Here is an 18,308-nt window from a genome sequence, read left to right as displayed (position 1 = left end):
AACTGCACAACAAACACAATAGAGTTCAGTCTAACTGCCAATTCGGACGAACCTGCACAAAGGAGCCCCTGTGGAGATCCATTTACACTTCTTTTATGAACTTTGAACAGGATTTTCAGACAGTGAAGAAAGGCAGAGCTGGTGTTTAATTGAAGGGGATTTAACACATAGTCATTTAGAACAGCTTGACAGCCATTAATAAGCAAACAGATATGATTGAGATGAGAATTACTTACATTTTGAAAAAGCCTCCAGACAGATATGTATAGATGGGAAATCGTCACCTACACAAAAGGTCCTCAGGGCTAAAAGAAATGTGTAGGCTTTAGCTTCTCGGTTCTTTCGTAAGACAGTAAAATCCAGACGAAGTTTCTGAGTATTACCTAACAGTGTGGGAAGCTCTGTCTCCTTCAGTGACTCTGCAGGTTCGACCAGAGGTCACAGGGCACGGTGCTCGTACGTATGAGTCAGGTGAGAAACAAAGAGAAAGAGAATTATGTTTCTCATACATATAAATCTCGTAGAGATACTTTAGGGTTGAATGTGTTCACCCTGAGAACTTCTGTCATAATGATTAGCTAACACAGACACCACAGATAAATGAAACATATTTATAGATATGGGGACTAAAAAAGGGAGTGAGCTAAATATAAGAACACTCCTTATGTTAGTTTTGAACAAGGCGATTGATTTTAATCAAACCTCTTTAGATGTTTTTTTTTCCCACAAACATCGTCTAATCTTATTGCCCTTCTCCAAGATTAATCTTACATTTATAAACACTTTGTACGCAGCACATCTTGTTCATCCAAGCTCTCTTTCACGTCCCCCACCACGTTACCACCAATATCCTGAACATTTATTCTGGTTCTCCGAGACCTTTTATTGACTTCTTGTAACATTGCCAATAAGAAAAGTCTCAAGGTTGATCTCCAATGTAAATCTACTCCTACAATTAGTCTGCGCAGCATTTTGTACACGCTATCTGAATATTGTGGGCTGATGAACTTTTTTTCTTTTTCTAAAGCATATTATTATATACATTATGGTTTTCGTGCACTGTTCCATGAAATAATTGCTTTTAAATGATGTTTCTAATGTCAATATTTTTTATAATTTACTTTACAATAAAATTAAAACAGTGCCAACAGTGTCACCTACTGGCAAATTTGTGCAGTGTAATTTAGATACGCGATTCAGTGCCAACAGTGTCACCTACTGGCAAATTTGTGAAGTTTAATTTAGAGACGTGATTCGTCTTTAATTATTTTCTTTAATTATTGTAACATAAACAAACATAAAAAGGTTATTCACTTAAGAAAAATGTAAATAAATAATATGTAGTTCCGAAAGATCAGTAAATGGTTTTAAAATATTCAAAATCCACCGGAAGTGGAATGCCGGACTGTAAAAAACAAACACATGGCTGCTGCGGGACTGACTCCAGACATGTCAAACGTCAGTGTTTTACAGTTTCCCGCGGACTCCTCGACTCTCCCTGAAGGTTTCTGGTCAGCCGTGGACGTGTGGATAAAGAAACCTCACGTTTTAAACAAGCGTCTCTGTGGAGTTACGGAGACGCTGAGTAAAGAAGCTGAAAATGTGCGGAACCTTCTGGATGATGTTTCGGTTCATGGAGTGTCCTCTCAGGTGTTGTCCTTTCTGTCCAGTAAAAACTCCAATGCTGTGACTCAGGAAAACCACAAACCCGTGTCCCGTACTGTCAGGACGTTTGTTCCCAAAGTGAACAGTTATGGAACAAGGTTGCAGAAAGAAGTTGTCGTGAGAGGTAAGATGTCAGCGACACGGAGGGAGTTTCTGTAAGACAGCTGATGAGGGGACACTTCTTTTTCTTTCTTTTAAATTAATTTATTATTATAATTCTTACTGACTTTATAAAGTGTATTAAAAATACATAAACATTTTGTAGAATTATTGTTTAAAATTTGAATCCTTTTGACGGAAACTGTTTTCTTATTTTTATGGTCATTATAACGAACATAACATATGGTACAATGAATATAAAGTTTACATGAAATATGGAGACTCACTTTTTATGACACAAAAATATCCAGACCCAATTTGCAATGTAAATTCTTCTTACCCATAATAATATAATTACAAATCATTTAATACATGCCATGCTTGCTATTATAAATCATATTATTAGACATAAAAACACAGATAGCCTTTTATCTGTCTTGTGCCTTAAAGTTTTCAGAAAGCTTGTAGGTGAAGTGAAGCAGATGGGTAAACCTCATATCTAAATTATTGACCAATTTAATAAAAATGTAAGCTCAGTCTCAAGTTATAAAAGTGGACTATTGGTTATGTTTATACTAACAGTGTATCATGTATGTGTTCTCTCAGTAGTAAAACCATAGTTCAACACCACAAAGTAAAAATGAGAAGTATCTTAAAAACAGGCCTGGTTTGCTCAAAACTTTACCCTTGCATGGAGTCAGTCACTTTGTTTGTAATTTAAGACTCTGTCGACTGTGGTTCCTTTTCCACCCTAATTACAGTTTATTTTGTTGGTGTGTCTCAGACTTTGGCCGACAGCAGGTGACCTTTGTTCCCCTGGAAGAGGATGCAGACGGACAAGTATCCCTGAAGGAGGACAATGTTTATCAGATTCAGCTCTGCAGTCAGGACTGTGAGGGCTGGTGCGTCTGAAAGTGTACACCGTGCCGCCATGTTCTTTAAGTCAGCTGTTTAATTGCTTTTTAGGGCAGTTCTCAAAACAGCCAATCACCCCACAGTGAGACATGAAAAGATAGATAGGATTAGATCAAATAAGATATGTCTGTATTGCACAGTCATACTTGAACCAAAGTCCACCAGGTTTGTGTTACTGTCGCACATCTGTGCAAAGAAGGAGAAACAATAGTATAGTATTAAAACATGACATGCATGCCACATATGTAGAGGTTGTGCGTTGTGCAGAAAAAGGTATTTCATTTAAAATGATAAAACATATATAAGCTATATGGTATGTATAGAGCGAATAAGAATATAAAACTATTCAGCATACTTAATACTACGCTGTATGTATAAAACAATACATTATGAATAACACTGCACAGTTAATGTAAAGTATATGGTAAGTACATAAGCACACAATCTTTATGACCTTTGCAGTACATACAGTATAATCTATATGGAATACGTACATTGAGGTTTTATATATAAAGCTAAACAGATTAAACATAAATGAATGTATAACACTATGTTTTATAAATTTAAACATAAAATCATACCTTGTTTGTAAATCTCAGAATATGTATAAAACAGTGCAGTGTGTTGTTTATTGTACCATTGTTTTGCACATAGCCGACTTACAAGAAAGGCAACTGTTGTTTACACTAATCTGTGATATTACCCCTGGTTGTCCCTGCGCAACATGGTGTAGGGGGCGCTGTAAGAGTCATGAGAGAAGGAGGAAAATGTATCATTTTGTGCAGATTTACACATTCATCAGTGTTAATTGATGCCACACTCGTCAACACTCTGAACTATATAAAACATTATTTTTCTTAGGTTCTTGGAACTCCATATCCTGTCTCCAGGCACATGGTTCTCTGATGGCGTTGTTTACCCCAGGCTGCCCTGGCTGACCTCAGATCTGCTGCCGAAACTGGTGCGATGGGCCAGCGAGTGCAAGAGCAGCGAGTTCAAGAGCACTCTGTCACTGCTGCCGGTGGAGAAATACAGCCTCATGTACCAGCAGCTGAAGGACAAGTACAAGGCCATGGTCAAGGTGAAGAAACCGGACACCCTGATATTTGTTTTTGTGTTTTTACATAGTATAATTTGTATACCGAATGTGTTTTCTAGGTGTGGCCCGAGGTGACAGATCCAGAGAAGTTTGTGTATGAGGACGTCGCCATCGCCACCTATCTCTTGGTGGGTGTTCATGTGCTTATGTCACTTACTGGGTCAAAGGAAGTTGTGTTCACGCCTGAAGTGGACTCCATAGGATTCCTATAAGTGTTATTTCTCCGAGGTCTTTTTGCACTAGAAATTTGCAGCGCTAGTTGGTGTGGGAGAAAATCATTCGTATCCATCAAATGGGGTCAGAGCTGCAGCCCCAAAGTGGGTCAGTCAATTTCTGAGTGAGAAAAAAAAGTAGGTTTCAGTGCAGTAAATCAATCAGTGTGTCACAGGTGAAAGGACTGAAGCGTGTGTTATACTGCAGTTTTAAATTGATATATTGTTTTTAAATGAAGAAGGACACTCATGAACATCCACTGTTGTTTTGGTTCAGGTGCTGTGGGCCGAGGAGCAACAGGAGAAAGGTTTCACCCACAGACAGTCGTTTGTGGACCTGGGCTGTGGTAACGGCCTCCTGGTTCATATACTGACCAGTGAAGGGGTGAGTTGAATGTTTATAGAATCACTAAGGGTCAAATGTTAAAATAAAATATCTGAAATTGTATATTGACAGCTTTTCATGTTTTACTGAATGCTTCTTTGCTGTAAGAGAAAAGCTCAAGTTTAAAACAGGAGATTCAAATGAACTCAACTTAAATCCATAGAATAGCAAATCAACAGGTTCACTAAAGCAGCATTATAAAAGGTCACAAATATGGTGTCCAAGCACAGGCTGGAAAAGACTTAATCCAAATGACTGCCATTGTCAATTCCACAGTGTGTAAATGTGCGTGGTGTTGTCATGTCACACAGCATCCCGGGAAAGGCTTGGATGTTCGCAGGAGAAAGATCTGGGACATGTACGGCAGCCAGACTGTGTTGGAGGTGAGTGGGTTTGAATGGATGGATTGATGAATATTATAATTGAATATTATTGTCTTAACTCATTACTCAATTAATACCGACAACTATTTTATCTGCATTTAAGCATTTTTTAAAATTTCTTTTATTATTGTACATGTCTGTTTCTTACTGCTGCGGCGCTCACAGGAACCGTCAAAGAAGAGAGTTTATCTTACACAGCGTTAGCTTTTTGTTTTGGAAATTGGATAGGATAGTACCTTATTCATCCCTGAAAGGAAATAATTCAGACGTCAAAGCAAAAAGGTACAGAGAAGAGTTCGTCCATGTTTCTGAAAAAAAAAACAACTATGATGCAACACTCCCAGTATTCCCACTGATGTCCAGTCAGTGCTTTTCAAAACATTTCCAGCCTGTTCCCACAATGTCAACACCAGACCATTTCAGACCAACGCACACATTTGCAGGGAAACCTTTTCAGAAACATGCCCATGTTGGTCTCTCGCTGCTGCCCTGTAACAAAGAACATGATTTCATACCTTTATGTAAGGGTCTGAGGTCTGCCAACAGAGCAGACCTCAGGCTTCAGACTGACATTATTTTAAATCTTGAGATTCTATCACAACACTCACATTAACATGAAAGTGTTGCAGAATCAAATCATGTCCTTGTATCTTCTCTCCTGCCCCTAATGTGCTCTTGTTATTTTTTTTGGGGGGGGGGCTGACTCTTCTGCTATTTCAGGAAAAGGCAATTACTCCCAGTGAGAGCTTCTTGTTCCCGACTGCAGACTGGCTGATTGGGAACCACTCGGACGAGCTCACACCGTGGATCCCCATTATAGCAGCCAGGCAAGTCATCAGCTGACACAATCTCACTCAGCAGCTCAAGTGCCAGCTGATCTCTTTAGCTTGTGGTGAACATAACAAGCAGGAGGGGAGAGTATGTGAGGGAGGGACTGTATACGTTTTTTAAGACAGCCACCTGATGGCGTTGCTGAGCTTGAGTCAGAAGCCTGAGCCGTTTCACTTTCAACATATTCACCTCCAAACAGTTTTCTTTGGCTCCGAATGACATTTTTGTTTCCATCTTACCAGGTCGTCTTACTCCTGCCGCTTCTTCGTCCTCCCCTGCTGTTTCTTTGACTTCTATGGAAAGTACCAGAGACGCCAGTGTAAGAAGTCCCAGTATAAAGAGTACATTGATTTCATCACCCAGGTCAGCCAAGTCAGCGGCTTCAACACGGAGGAGGACTGTCTGAGGATACCCTCCACCAAACGGGTAGGCTTACTGGGGCCAAGAGAGGTCACATGACCTCCACACATTTAAGCCTCACATCCCTGAGAAAGGTTCCTGGAACCATTTGTCTCAGGGTGACATTTATGAATGTTACTGTAACGTTTTATTGTATTTATTTGAAAGGCCCAGATTTTTTTCATCATTTGAGAAGAAAATATTATATCTAATCCAATCTTTTTAGAATGTGAACTATTGTATTTATTTGAAAGGCCCAGATTTGTTTCATCATTTGAGAAGAAAATAGAGAGTTATTTTGGACAGTACAGGCTTCAACTTCACTAACTTCAGGGCAGAAACTACATTTCCCATGATGACCCTGCTTGGTAAATGCCTACATTCACAGTTTAAATCCCTGTTTTCCAACTAAAGGCTGTTTTGTGTTGTTTTTCTAGTCTACTTGGTTACGTTTATGCCCCATGGATTTTTATTATTTTTAAAAGAATCATATTTAACCCAGCCAGGCCATGAGCCCACAGGCTGCTCAGTGCTTTATATGAGAGCATTTCAGTTTTGAATCCCAAAAAATAAGCTCACATCCACATTTTAAATATTTGAATAAAACATTTTCTAATAGTGTGGGACACAGAGTATTATTTCTAACATGAATATACAGTTTTTTTTAATCAGTCACTTATTTTGCCCACCTCTAACTGTACACTTTAATTAAAAAATATTATTCACTTGTGGTAAAGTATTTTTTATCAAGGGAGTCATTTAATCTTTCCACGTATTTAATTATGAATTACCTTCCTGCTCAAACAGCACACCTGAGTGTATTGACCTGTTCCCCGTCAGAGTCTCCTCTTTACCAGTCAGACCTGAGGAAATTAATCATACTCCTAGATTGTCCCCAAGTGGACATTTACTTGATTGGTGGGGCCATTGGAAGCTGTTATACCGATGGATGTGTAACTTATTATTATAATGAGGTATTTATAAGATTAAGAATTCAGGAATCATCAGAGTTCTGTTTCACATATGGAGATTATGAGACAAAAAAAGTGCTTCACAAACATTTTCTAGAGATGTGAAGTAACATATTGCTCTGTGGTTGTTGTGAGGGGGAAATAAATGAGTCACACTGTGGTCTCCTCTCTGCTTTGAGATTCTGGTTGCACACTTTGAGGCTTCAGCACCCCTGGGAGCTGCCCTGACATTCAGCTCTTCTTCCCGCAGGTGTGCCTGGTTGGAAAGTCGAGGAACTACCAGTCCTGTGAGGAGGCAGACGCCGAGCGAAGACGAGCTCATTACATTCAGAGCCGGCAGGCTTCACCTGGGGTCAGAGGTCAGAGGTCAGACTTCAGAAATGATGAGGACCTTTCCCATGAGAATGGAGCCAGAACCTGTAGTGGCAGCTGGGGCGTGGGGTTTCAGCCGAGGGACAGGGTGGAATCTGTCCGAAACTGCGCCAATCTCCCCCGCGACTTTGTTGACAGTGTCGTCCTGCGAGTCGCAAATGTTCTTCTGGGAATGACGGCGAAAGACAATGGCGGATGCTCCACTGACTGGAACCAAGGAGGTAACAAAGCGACACAACATCAACCACAGATCATTACAGATGAATAGAGATGTCAGGAGTTTTCACGGGAAACAAATCCTATCAGTTTTCTCTTGACAAAAACAGGGCAATTAAAATAATTTCACTGATATTTTCATGATTAGAAACTAAACTTTTTCACGTCACAGAATGAATCTTTTTTTAAAGTGAGTTATCCCAATGGATTTAAACCTAATGAGCAACTCGTGCATTCAACACATCCCTGATAAATATCAGACCCACAGGAGCAGTGGGCTGCACTTATTTATACCAGGCCTTTCTTGCTCAATACACCACAGACCATTGACCATGACAGTCTGTTGACCATTTAAAACTCTTTACACTGACTGGGAGTGAAACTGAGTGTCCATGTTTGAAGAAGTACAGATGTTACCTAAAATATCAAATAACAATCAACATCGAATATCAAAGATGTAAAAACCCAAGATAACAGTCACATGTCACTGATACTTTCAAATATATTTCCTGCGGCTCTGTGTGTCATATTGTCACCTTCTTGATGTCATCATCAGTTTGAACCTCTCCTCTGGTCTCACCCCTCCCTGCCTGTCTCCTTATACGCCATCTAACTAACCCTAACTCTCCTGACTCCCCACAACCCTCACGATGCCCCCCCCCCCGACAGGCGAACAGTTTGCTGGGTCTTCGTGACACAGCAAGACGCCACTTTGAACTGTGTTTCCCTCCCTCTCTCTCCCTCTCTCTCTCTCTCTCTGCAACACTTCTGCACAGAGTACCTCACACCACACCACACACTCATACACACAAACACTGTTTCGCTCGCATTCCACCCACACACCACCTTTGTCAGTGCCCCGACAACCCCGACCGCTGCAGCCGCAGACACACACCATATGAATGAGATAAGGATTTGAGGAAGACTATGATTAAAACACAGAAAATTCTCTGTCAGCGTGTCAGAGCTGAAATTAGAAGGGATGAAAAATGTGAGGCAGAGACGATAACTGGGTGAAGAGATGGCTGGATGAATAATGTACCACCAGCTATGATTAATGCATGAGTATGAATATGTATCCAGGTATTTCTACGAGTTATGTGCTGTAGTCAAAAAGAGGCGCAAATTCAGGGGTAACAACCAATGATATTCAACCGGTGCAAACTCTCAGAGTTTTTTTTTTGTTGGTGTGTGTATGTATATATATATATATATAGTCACTCTGCAAACTCCAGGTAAAAACTCTAGTTTTTACCTGTACTGAAAATCATAAATATATATATATGGATCACAAAGTTTTCTTCAGTATATTAACAAAGAACACACTGTTACCTGAAAGAGCTTCTTGTCCTTTTTACAAAATTATTCCACTTGACAATGTGAATATGTTCAGTTTTGGAAACTTGTAAATGACCTAAAATAAGAATAATCACATTTTGCCAAAAGACAAAGGTAGTCATGTTAGCTCAGTATAAAGCAAACAAATTATCACCAAAAAAAATGTTTGTTTTTTTATTAGCTGAAAATGAATTTGACTTTCCCCCTTGATGACAGTAGTGTTTAATTGCAGCCACGCTGCTGTTACATAACACAGTCCCCATGCTCTGATGTTAACATGCATCACAGCTCACTGGCAGCAGTTTAATGCATGAATGTGTAGAAAAATCTGCCTGCAGTAGCTCCGGTCAGGTCACTAATTCATGCACACTGTACTGCTGACAGGCCTTTATGTAATAAGGCTGAAAATAAATGTAAGTTTGCATCTGACAGGAGTGATGACGTGCAACGCTGGAGATTCAGTCGGTAAAACAAAAGTTAAAGGCTGAGAATGTTGTTTGGTGTCTGACAGAAAGCTTTAGTGTAGAAGAAGAAACAGGCCGTGGAGAAGGGAACAGATTAAAAGTGGGTGTTCTTTAAATGGTGTGTAAAGTAAGAGAGTCATCCACCTTTTATCACCACCACCACCATCATCATCATCATCATCATCATCATCATCCACACCTGTTCCACTTATTCAACACTAATATTTCCTTCTTTTTATATATAAGCTACTCTTTTCTCTTTGTCTAAATCACTCTGCTGTGTTCACACTGCAGCCTCATTTACTAACACTTTATGATGATGTACAAATAATAACTCATAAAAGACAGACTTAATAAAGTCTTACTAAATCTTAATTTGCTCCACAGTAGGCCCATGACCAAAAAAATAAAAATAACTAAGTAAAATCACTAAAAATTAGCCTGTTATCCAAAAATGAAGGTATAGTTTTTCAAAATAACTAATGAAAAGGAACATGGTTTAAAAGTTTGCCCAAAGAAATGATGTTAAATGCTTAAACTTGCCTGTTAAATCTAGTTCTGTGTTCATACATTGACCCAATAAGACATGCTCACTTATTGTAGCTGAATAATTCGTCTCAACAAGTGTTTCTCACATTTTCTGCACCTCAGTTTATGTTTTCAGGTATATGCATTCCATGTTTTTAGTAATTTAGCAGGTCATGCAAGTCATTTTTATTTATTTGTTTCATTTTTTAATGAACTTACTTGACCCCATATTGTGGGAATTGTTGTATTAACAGCTGCAACAGGGTGCACCTCTGGGAATCAAACACATGACTATTTGCTTGCATGGCAGGCGTGCTAACCGCTACATCATGGAACCAACCAAAATTAGCTTTTTTTATTGTTTGTGTTTTCAGAAGTGACATGTTCCTCCAAACTGCCCCCCACGTTATCTATGGCCACTGGGGGAAACCGTCTACACTTGTGGCTGAATGCTGTTACTGCATCAGTGAAAAACAATGTACACGGTTAAACCATAAAGAAAATCATATCAAATTGAACCAAAAGAGGAAAAGCCATACTGCAAACCTCGTTTTAGTGTCTGGACTCTGGGGCTGGTAAAATCATCCAGTAGAGTGGAAGTAAAAGTTGTCTCGTAACCTCTTCAAATTCCCAATGTGCAGCTTATGCAACAACAGCAATATCACAGTCCTATTTCATCTTCTATTTTTAGGTTTCAGAAATGATAATACAGGGTTTGCACGAGTTTCATGAGCTCTGCTGTTGGCAGACTCACTGATGCCGTGCCACTCTGCAGAATCACGGCTCATTTTTTTTGTTTTTCTTTCTCTCCACTCGACAATCGGCTTAAGCTGCAAAAACTAATTCCCCACAACAGGCAATCAGTGTTTCACCCTCACGCTGGTCTAACTGTGGGAGCAGCGTAGCCATTAATAATCATCTGCTCCTGGTTCTGGTCCAAACAGAGTCCCCCACTGTCAATACTGCCCTTCTGCCATTAATCGCCATTAAGGTTGCAGCAGTAAAGGGTAGCTCTAAACGGTGTATTGATATTATATTAGGGCCTGGAGCTCCCTGGCGTCTGGGCTGTTGGACGGCACTCTGCCCACTTTCACACTCTGCGGCACATGGCCGTGTTTGCCTGCGCCCAGTGTCTGTGTGTGCGTGGGAGTGTGGTGCGTGTTTCGGGGATTAACTTGGGACGTGGGAGGTGGATTTTGGATTTGTTTGGTTTAACAATATGTTTTTGATGGAGATCTGTGACAGAAAAAAAAGCTCAATTGGAGGTTTGGGTTTAGAAGGAGAAAGAAAGTCACACTTTTTCAATTGAGTTCATACAATAAATACAAGAACAAATGATCAAAAGTGTGTTCAAAAACAATTGTTGTTTTGTGTTCATGCGTCATATCTTAATTTTTTCCAAATCCCAAAAAATAATTTTCAAAGAATACCATAAATAACCAGCAGGGGTTGGCGTAAAAACTAAAGCCAAAAAGTTTATTTGGTGTTTTGTGACATCATCAAACCCTCACATATATGGAGGTTTTTCATCATGCGATGTCGAATTATCACTCCAAATGTCTGCTGTGGTCAAAGTCAGTTTGTTTTGCATATTATTGCAAAGACATTGGTGTGGAAGTGATGTAGCTCTTCTGACAAATTTGCATTAAATTTAGTCTTAGAGGAGCGTTAGAAGGCCTGCAGTGTTTTTCATTTTCAGTATGTCAAAGAGCGCCTCAGGAAGATTGTCAATTGTTCAAAACAAAGGTCAAAGCCCTGATTGAATTCTTCTCTGGAGGGAAAAAGGGCAAAGGCTGGAAAATCTGTTGGTGAATCCCTGCCAAAAGGCTGTGAACTCAAACGTCCTCGTCATTTATTGCTTTTACCTTTCACTCCACACTGAGGTTTTAGGACTGTGTGTATCTGTCTGGTAGAACTATGGGACTTTTTATTTGGAAAAAAGGAACACAAAAAGGGAACACTTTTTCCCAATGTTAACATTTTGCAGGTTCCTGATGTGGTTCAAGATGTGGTTCAGGGTTAGAATTAGGGTCACCTTAGAATCAGGATATTTCTAATACTTAAGGTTTGGGGTAAATGGCTCAGAAATGCATTGTGTCTCCTCAAAGTGTAGAACTATCACTCAAACCTGTGTGTGTGTGTGTGTGATGTCACTTTTCTGCTTTTTCACTCTGTGGTTTTCTAAAAAGACTTTCCCAGAGGAGTGACTCTGTGGGCGATGCAGTGGTGAGATGCGTTCTGGTTTCTCTGACAGCTTTAATTGAGCACACTTCATACTAAAGGAAAAGACATTGTCTGAGGCGGTTTCTCGTCCCTCCTGGTTCCCTGATGAGTGTTCTGTCATCATCGGCTTTATTAGTGGATGAAAATGGTTTCCACACATGCTCTGTGCTAATGTTACATCCATAGACCTCCCTCTGCACCTTTGTCTCACTTAACTTTCACATCTTTTCCTCCTCTCCCTCCCCTCCTCGGCCAGGCAGCCTCTCCGTAAGCGAGGTCGCAGGTTTGATGGAGCAGGAAACGCTGCAGCTCCTGAAGAAGGAGTGTGGAGGCCTCCAGACGCTGCTGAAGAACAACCATCAAGTCTTCAGAGGTAAACTGTCTGCAGCACATCTGACCTCACAGCTTCGTACACGTAACATTCACATTTACCTCTCACTGGTAGTCAGATTACCGATGCAGTGACCAATCAAAGTGATTTATTAAGAATGAAAAAGCAGATGCAAAAAGCAAAATTTAGAAATAAATGTCAAGTCATGTAACCTCTCTCCTAAAATGAGCACATTGAGACCATCTGTACCAGGATTTTGTTTTGAAAAACCCTGAGACTTCCTGATATCCATCTTCTTTCAGTGGAAGGAGGGAGGGTGTATGTAAGGGACTGGAGGGACGGGAAGTCCATCAGGGTGGACACCAAGAGAAAACCTGTGGCTCCCGGGGCCGTTAAAACTCGTTTCTGCTGGTTTCACACCCACCACCCTCAGGGCTGCCCCCTGCTGACACAACAATGTTCCTTTGCCCATGGACCTGATGACCTACGACCCTCGACCAGACCGCTAAAGAGGAGAAAGGGCGAACTTCTGCTGAACGTTCTAAATGAAGCAAACTTTGGTTTGGACGACGTATGATCCGTTTAACTGGTTTCATTTTCATTTCTTAGAAAAAGTCAAAGATGTGAATAATCACAGTTTTGTCCTCCTGATATTTCTTACGCCACCTTTTTATTTCAGCGCAGGTTTCACTGTGACTTTTGCTTAAATTTAATCTGTAATTCAATCAATACGTGGACTTTTCCAATGATGTCTTCCGACTGTATTCTACTGAAGCAGATTCCAGGCGTCGTGGTGGAATTTGCGAAGTGCTAATGTTATTTGACAGAGTTTTCATAGAGGTGAGGTTCACAGACAGGGCAGCCTTTGAACAGAGTAAATGTTAGTGGTATGAATTATTTGTTGGCTGGAGTCGCGGGCTGAGCTGCGTGTCGTCCCCTCTGAACAGACGCTCGCTGTTGTGTCTCTGTAACACTGTGTGTGTGCGGACGGTGGCTCAAATGTCAACGAGTCCTGAGTGTTTTCTCAGGACAGTGACCATTAGGCCAATGATACGACAGGTCTGACCGTCACATCTCGTTGACTTATCAAACTAAACACACAGTGACTAATATGTTCGTCGTTGTTGTTCAGTGTGTTGATTCTCAATACAGTGTGTGTCGGACAGTTGCTCATAATTATAGGTTTCTTGGGATACATTTTTTTTTTACACATATCATTTTTTTAGTCCAGTCTGTTTATATTGGTAAAAACAGTCAACAGAAACACCATTAAGAACAAACAATTCATGTGTTTACATGCAATATGAGAGAATTGATTCCAACTTTATTTTGTTAAATTTTTCTTAAAATAAAAAATAACTTTAATTAGTTGTAGATTTTGTATTGTGACTTAAAAAAGGAAGACATTTTTATATGAATTATTTTATTATATATAATATAATAATAAATAATACTATTATATTATATATTATTATATATATACAATAATTTATTTTCTGCTAGTTCTCAGCTGGGTTTATTTGTTTTGGGCTGCTTTAGCAAATGTTAATTTGTGTTTTCGACATCTTTTTTGACTTCACACGTTCTCTCCTGCTGTGTCTTCATACGGACAATACAAATCTAGGCATTTTGACAGTTGACTAATCATCTCGGTTTGGTCTTACCTGGTTAACATTTTGACATTTGGATAATTCAGACATCATTGTGCTGGTGTGTCTTTTCATTTAGGCAAAAACCATGAAATCCCTGGAAGAAAATGACAGTAATTTGCATAGAATTATGCTTTTTAGGAACTGTCTGTGTAAAGACCATGAGCCAAAGTGTCCATTTTTCTTATTCCTCTTCTTGTCTGTGTTTTTTTTTCTCCTTTCACCAGTAAAAATCCATTTACTGTTGGGTGAATAGGAAAAGCTAAGACAGGTTAACAGACTGAATGCCTCGGTGTCTCCTGGGGCTCATTGGCTTAGTCCTTGACTGTCAGCAAACATGCACATTTCAATTTACTGGCTCTAATCACAAATTCAGCGCAGGGATTAAAAGTCTGCAGTAGAAAGAACCCTGATATATTTCTGGTCGTTGGTTGCGATAGATTTTGGCAGTGACGGCAAAAACGAGGCTTCAGCTGCGATGGTCAAAAAAAGACACACGAGCTGAAGGTGTTGCAGCACTCGCTGCCTCAGTGTGTTGGTGTCAAAGTAATTTCCACCCCTCGTCTGTTCTCCCACTGCCACTCTCCCTCACCTCCCTCCTCCCTCGTGTCATTACCCTTCTCGGAAGTAATCAATTCATGAAAATACTCCGACTGCTGCAGGTCTGCAAAGATCATCGCACACCAATCGACCTGCTGCCCTACATTTTTACTACCCAAGAGTGTAATGTGGCCTGCGGGAGCAGAGTTGTCCACCTGACAGACCCAGTGTCCCCACTCACACTCTCAATGTGACCTTTTGAACCACCTCCACTCCTCGTGACGACCACCCAATAATCAGTCCACATGAGTCATGTTTACGCTCCACCCTCCATCAGCGTCCGGTAACTGAGTCTTGGCTGACGATAAAGCTTTTCATGTTCCTTCCACTGAGCAACTAGTGCTATATTTTGGCAAATGTTCTGCCGGTTCTGGCCTGATCTGTTTACTTGTGATAACCTTTGGGTATTTCTATGCTAACATTTAGCACTTATTTACGGTAGCTGATTTGTAACTATTTTGAGTTTGGGTCAGTATTTAGTTGTCTTTATGGAAGATGATTTATATGTTGGTATTAGGTTTAGATTTCAGACAATTCCCAATTGTTTTGCTAACATTTTCTCTTGAAATGTTTCCAAATATAAATCATTGTTTTATTTTTTGATAATATTTTTTAAAATTGACTTAAACTTAGATGTATTGTTTAAAACAGACAGAATAGAGGTAGAAACCCAGGATATTTCTGACCCAAGCTTTTTTTGGGGATGAACTTTTTTTGCAGTTACAGCCCCAGCAGTGTTCTGTTTCACTGGCTGGACTTGATGGTCTTTGTTACGTTGTGACCTTTTAGCCTTTACCTAAAGGCCACACATTTGGGATAATTAATTTACTGAAATATGTCACTATGACAAAGATACACTGAAGTAAAACAGAAACGGAGAAAGAAAACCATATAAATCAAATCCAATAAGTACGAAATGAAATTTCTCCACCCCAGGACACTCGTGACTCAGTGTCCCTCATAATTCTTCTAATAATAGATTGTGTGACTAAGGAAATGTGGAAAACAAAGGAATATTTCTGAATTTCTTTTTTCCCTGAGAAATCATTAACTTCTGTTAGTTTGAGCTCCTTGTTGTTGATTCAGAGAGGTGGACGTGAGTCGAGATCACAGCTGGAAACTCTCGGTCTAATTGGTTTCAGGACAACAGGACAATGATAATGGCTTTACTTTCAGAGTCTGGTTTCAAGCTACGGCTGCAGCTGCTTTTACAGTTACATGAAATGTGGCCTTTGACCATTTTGAGTCATCACTCAAACAATTATGTCTTTATTTTTAAGCAGGTTTTCTATATAGTTTTAGGCTTGAAATATCAAACTTTTAGCTTCAAAAACCTGGCATTTTTGCTCATAGAAATGTTTTAGTGAATCCTGAGCTTGAGGTTTACATTTGAACCAATTTTTTGACAATAATTTAACGTATGTCTTTCAGCTTACCAACTGTTATGTTTAGTTAAAGGTGGTCTTTCTTTTCATCTATCTGTCCTTCGTACATTTTGTTCGTGTTCTATGGATCTGCTTCTGGCCAACATTTCAATATTGTCATATCCCTTCTCTATAATATGGACCTTCTAATCTATATTATGCCATATGTGTTTTCTTCTGTAGTGTGTAGAGTTCAGTTTATTTTTAAAATCATTTTTTAGCTCGGTTTCACAGTTTTTGCTATAATTGTGGCTAATGTTTAGCTTATGTCTTTTATATATTTTTTAGTTATTAGTTATTAATTTTTTAGTTTGTAGTTATTTTGGCTAAGTTTGCGACATAGTTTATAATAGTTTGGGTTGAAGTTATGTTTATTTCATACTGTATTTGTCTGAAAGAAAAGGGAAAAAGAGCTGAGAGGAAACTAGCAGAGCAACGCAGGCACTGAGGGAGCACATTAGCACACAGACTAAATATGCTTTCCATGCCTGGAAACTAGGTCATTGAGAAGTGTGTGTGTGTGTGTTTGCCTAAACCAACAAATTTCCCTGTGTTTCCCTTATGTTTTATTCATTGTGGCATCATGGGATTAGATGTAATGCGCTGTCTCCAGGACAACATTTTGGGGGTGTAGAAAGGTAGTTGTGTAAAACTATGGCCCCAAAAGCCAAGTTTGACTGATGAATTCTTTAGTCTGAACTGTTACAGACCCCCCAAAAACAAACAAAAAAAAAGAAAACAAACCATATCCACCCTTTATGACTCTGAGCTCTGTGAAGGAGTGACAGATTATTAATACTATGTCGTGATGTCTCTCTTGCCCTGTGTGTCTTTCTACTCTGTCGTCCCCGTCTGCTCTTTCATGCAGCAGACATTGTCATCATCACATTGGGAAACTTATTATCAAATATTCTAATAATAAAGTGTATAATATTCTGTGATTAGAATGAATCAGACTGAAAATGGGAATAACTCTGATTGTATCTGCCCTCTAATCCAAATGTCTGGATTTTGACTTATACATTTACATTCATTCATTTAGCATAACCATTTTATCCAGTGCGACTTACAGGAGAATTTACAATCAGACCTCTTGAAAGGAGGCCACTAGTTAGGAAAGTTGGTTTCATAACTAGGGTGGGAATGATGTGGTGGAGACAAGTGCAGAGGAAGAAGGAGAAGAAGAAAAATACAGGAAAGTTGTGGGACTTAAAATCCATGTAGATCATGAAGAGTAGCTTTGCTTCTTGTCTTTGGCTGAAAAGAGTGACAACTGGTGGAATAACATTTCCATTATATAGAATTAGCACCTCCTGCAAGGAAACCTTATAGCCTTTGGCAAACTACAGCCTTTTCTGCAACGCCACCCTTTTGAAAATAGGATTATTGTTGGTCCCACCCTCTCCACCTTGATATGCTCATATTTGTTTTACTTTGAAACCCCACAGAACTTTTCATTTTAAAACTCTGTAAACCCAACAAAACCCATAGAATTACTAATCAGTTCATTTCCTCCACTGTGGGTAAGATTTAAAGAATATGACCGTTAAAGTTGGATTAGAACACCATGTCACATGTTATGTAGTAGGTTCATGCCCCCTCATGGGGTTCAGCCCCTCACTTTGGGAACCACTGGATAAACTCCATATGAACAGCTGCGCTGACATTTTGGTGAGAGAATAAAAAAAAAAAAATCAGTGGTGACACTGGTGGATGGTAATGTTGACCTGTGTGTTGACCAGAGAAACCGTGATTGAACAGTTAGTGCTGATTATACAGAGGCTACTTGACATATAAATGGCTGTGAGGACGTGTGATATTGTTTTCAGATGTGTTTCTGTCATTACTATTCATCTTCATGAAGTACGGCGGTGACTCTGAGTCAGCACGTAAAACAAGAGATGAGTCACTGACCGGAGTGACCACTGGTGCTGACGGGGGTTGGTGAGGAGGCTGTGCCTTGATTTGATCGATTGCTGTGCTGTTCACTCTCTGAATGTAGAAATCTGGCTTCAATTATCAAAAAAAGTAAATTAACAGCAAAAATGGCTCATAAATATTCAGTTGAAAACTTTTAAACTCACTGTACTGCAGTGTTACGGAGTCTCTGTTGGTAAAAAATACATTTTTGTCCTGGTTTGCTGACTATATATTTATTTATTTTCTCTTTATTTTCATTTCCAAAATTGCAAAATATTGACCCA

At 39.6% G+C, this 18,308-nt stretch overlaps 1 protein-coding gene across 1 annotated transcript; it reads left to right on the top strand.

Annotated features, from left to right (window-relative positions):
* The first annotated feature begins 1,383 nt into the window (after positions 1–1,383).
* On the top strand, positions 1,384–17,830 carry trmt44 (tRNA methyltransferase 44 homolog). The gene is made up of 11 exons (XM_008321589.3): positions 1,384–1,789; positions 2,549–2,666; positions 3,541–3,760; positions 3,838–3,906; positions 4,268–4,375; positions 4,687–4,758; positions 5,479–5,585; positions 5,832–6,015; positions 7,210–7,552; positions 12,357–12,473; positions 12,734–17,830. Exons 1-11 carry the CDS (start codon positions 1,423–1,425, stop codon positions 13,006–13,008), a joined length of 1,980 nt encoding a protein of 659 aa, XP_008319811.2. The 5' UTR covers positions 1,384–1,422; the 3' UTR covers positions 13,009–17,830.
* The last annotated feature ends 478 nt before the right edge of the window (positions 17,831–18,308 follow it).

The sequence above is a fragment of the Cynoglossus semilaevis genome, chromosome 1 (genome assembly GCF_000523025.1).
Source record: "Cynoglossus semilaevis isolate Cse_v1.0 chromosome 1, Cse_v1.0, whole genome shotgun sequence".
In the NCBI taxonomy this organism is placed as follows: Eukaryota; Metazoa; Chordata; class Actinopteri; order Pleuronectiformes; family Cynoglossidae; genus Cynoglossus; species Cynoglossus semilaevis.
The sequence above is the reverse complement of the archived record's forward strand: the minus strand, read 5'-3'. Positions and strand labels throughout refer to the sequence as shown.

What these genes read in the sequence shown, in the direction of transcription:
- trmt44 (XM_008321589.3), top strand. Translation starts at nt 1,423, where the DNA reads ATGGCTGCTGCGGGACTGACTCCAGACATGTCAAACGTCAGTGTTTTA. An exon ending in GAAAGAAGTTGTCGTGAGAG is followed by an intron (nt 1,790 to 2,548) that starts GTAAGATGTCAG and finishes GGTGTGTCTCAG; the next exon opens with ACTTTGGCCGACAGCAGGTG. An exon ending in GCAGCCAGACTGTGTTGGAG is followed by an intron (nt 4,759 to 5,478) that starts GTGAGTGGGTTT and finishes CTGCTATTTCAG; the next exon opens with GAAAAGGCAATTACTCCCAG.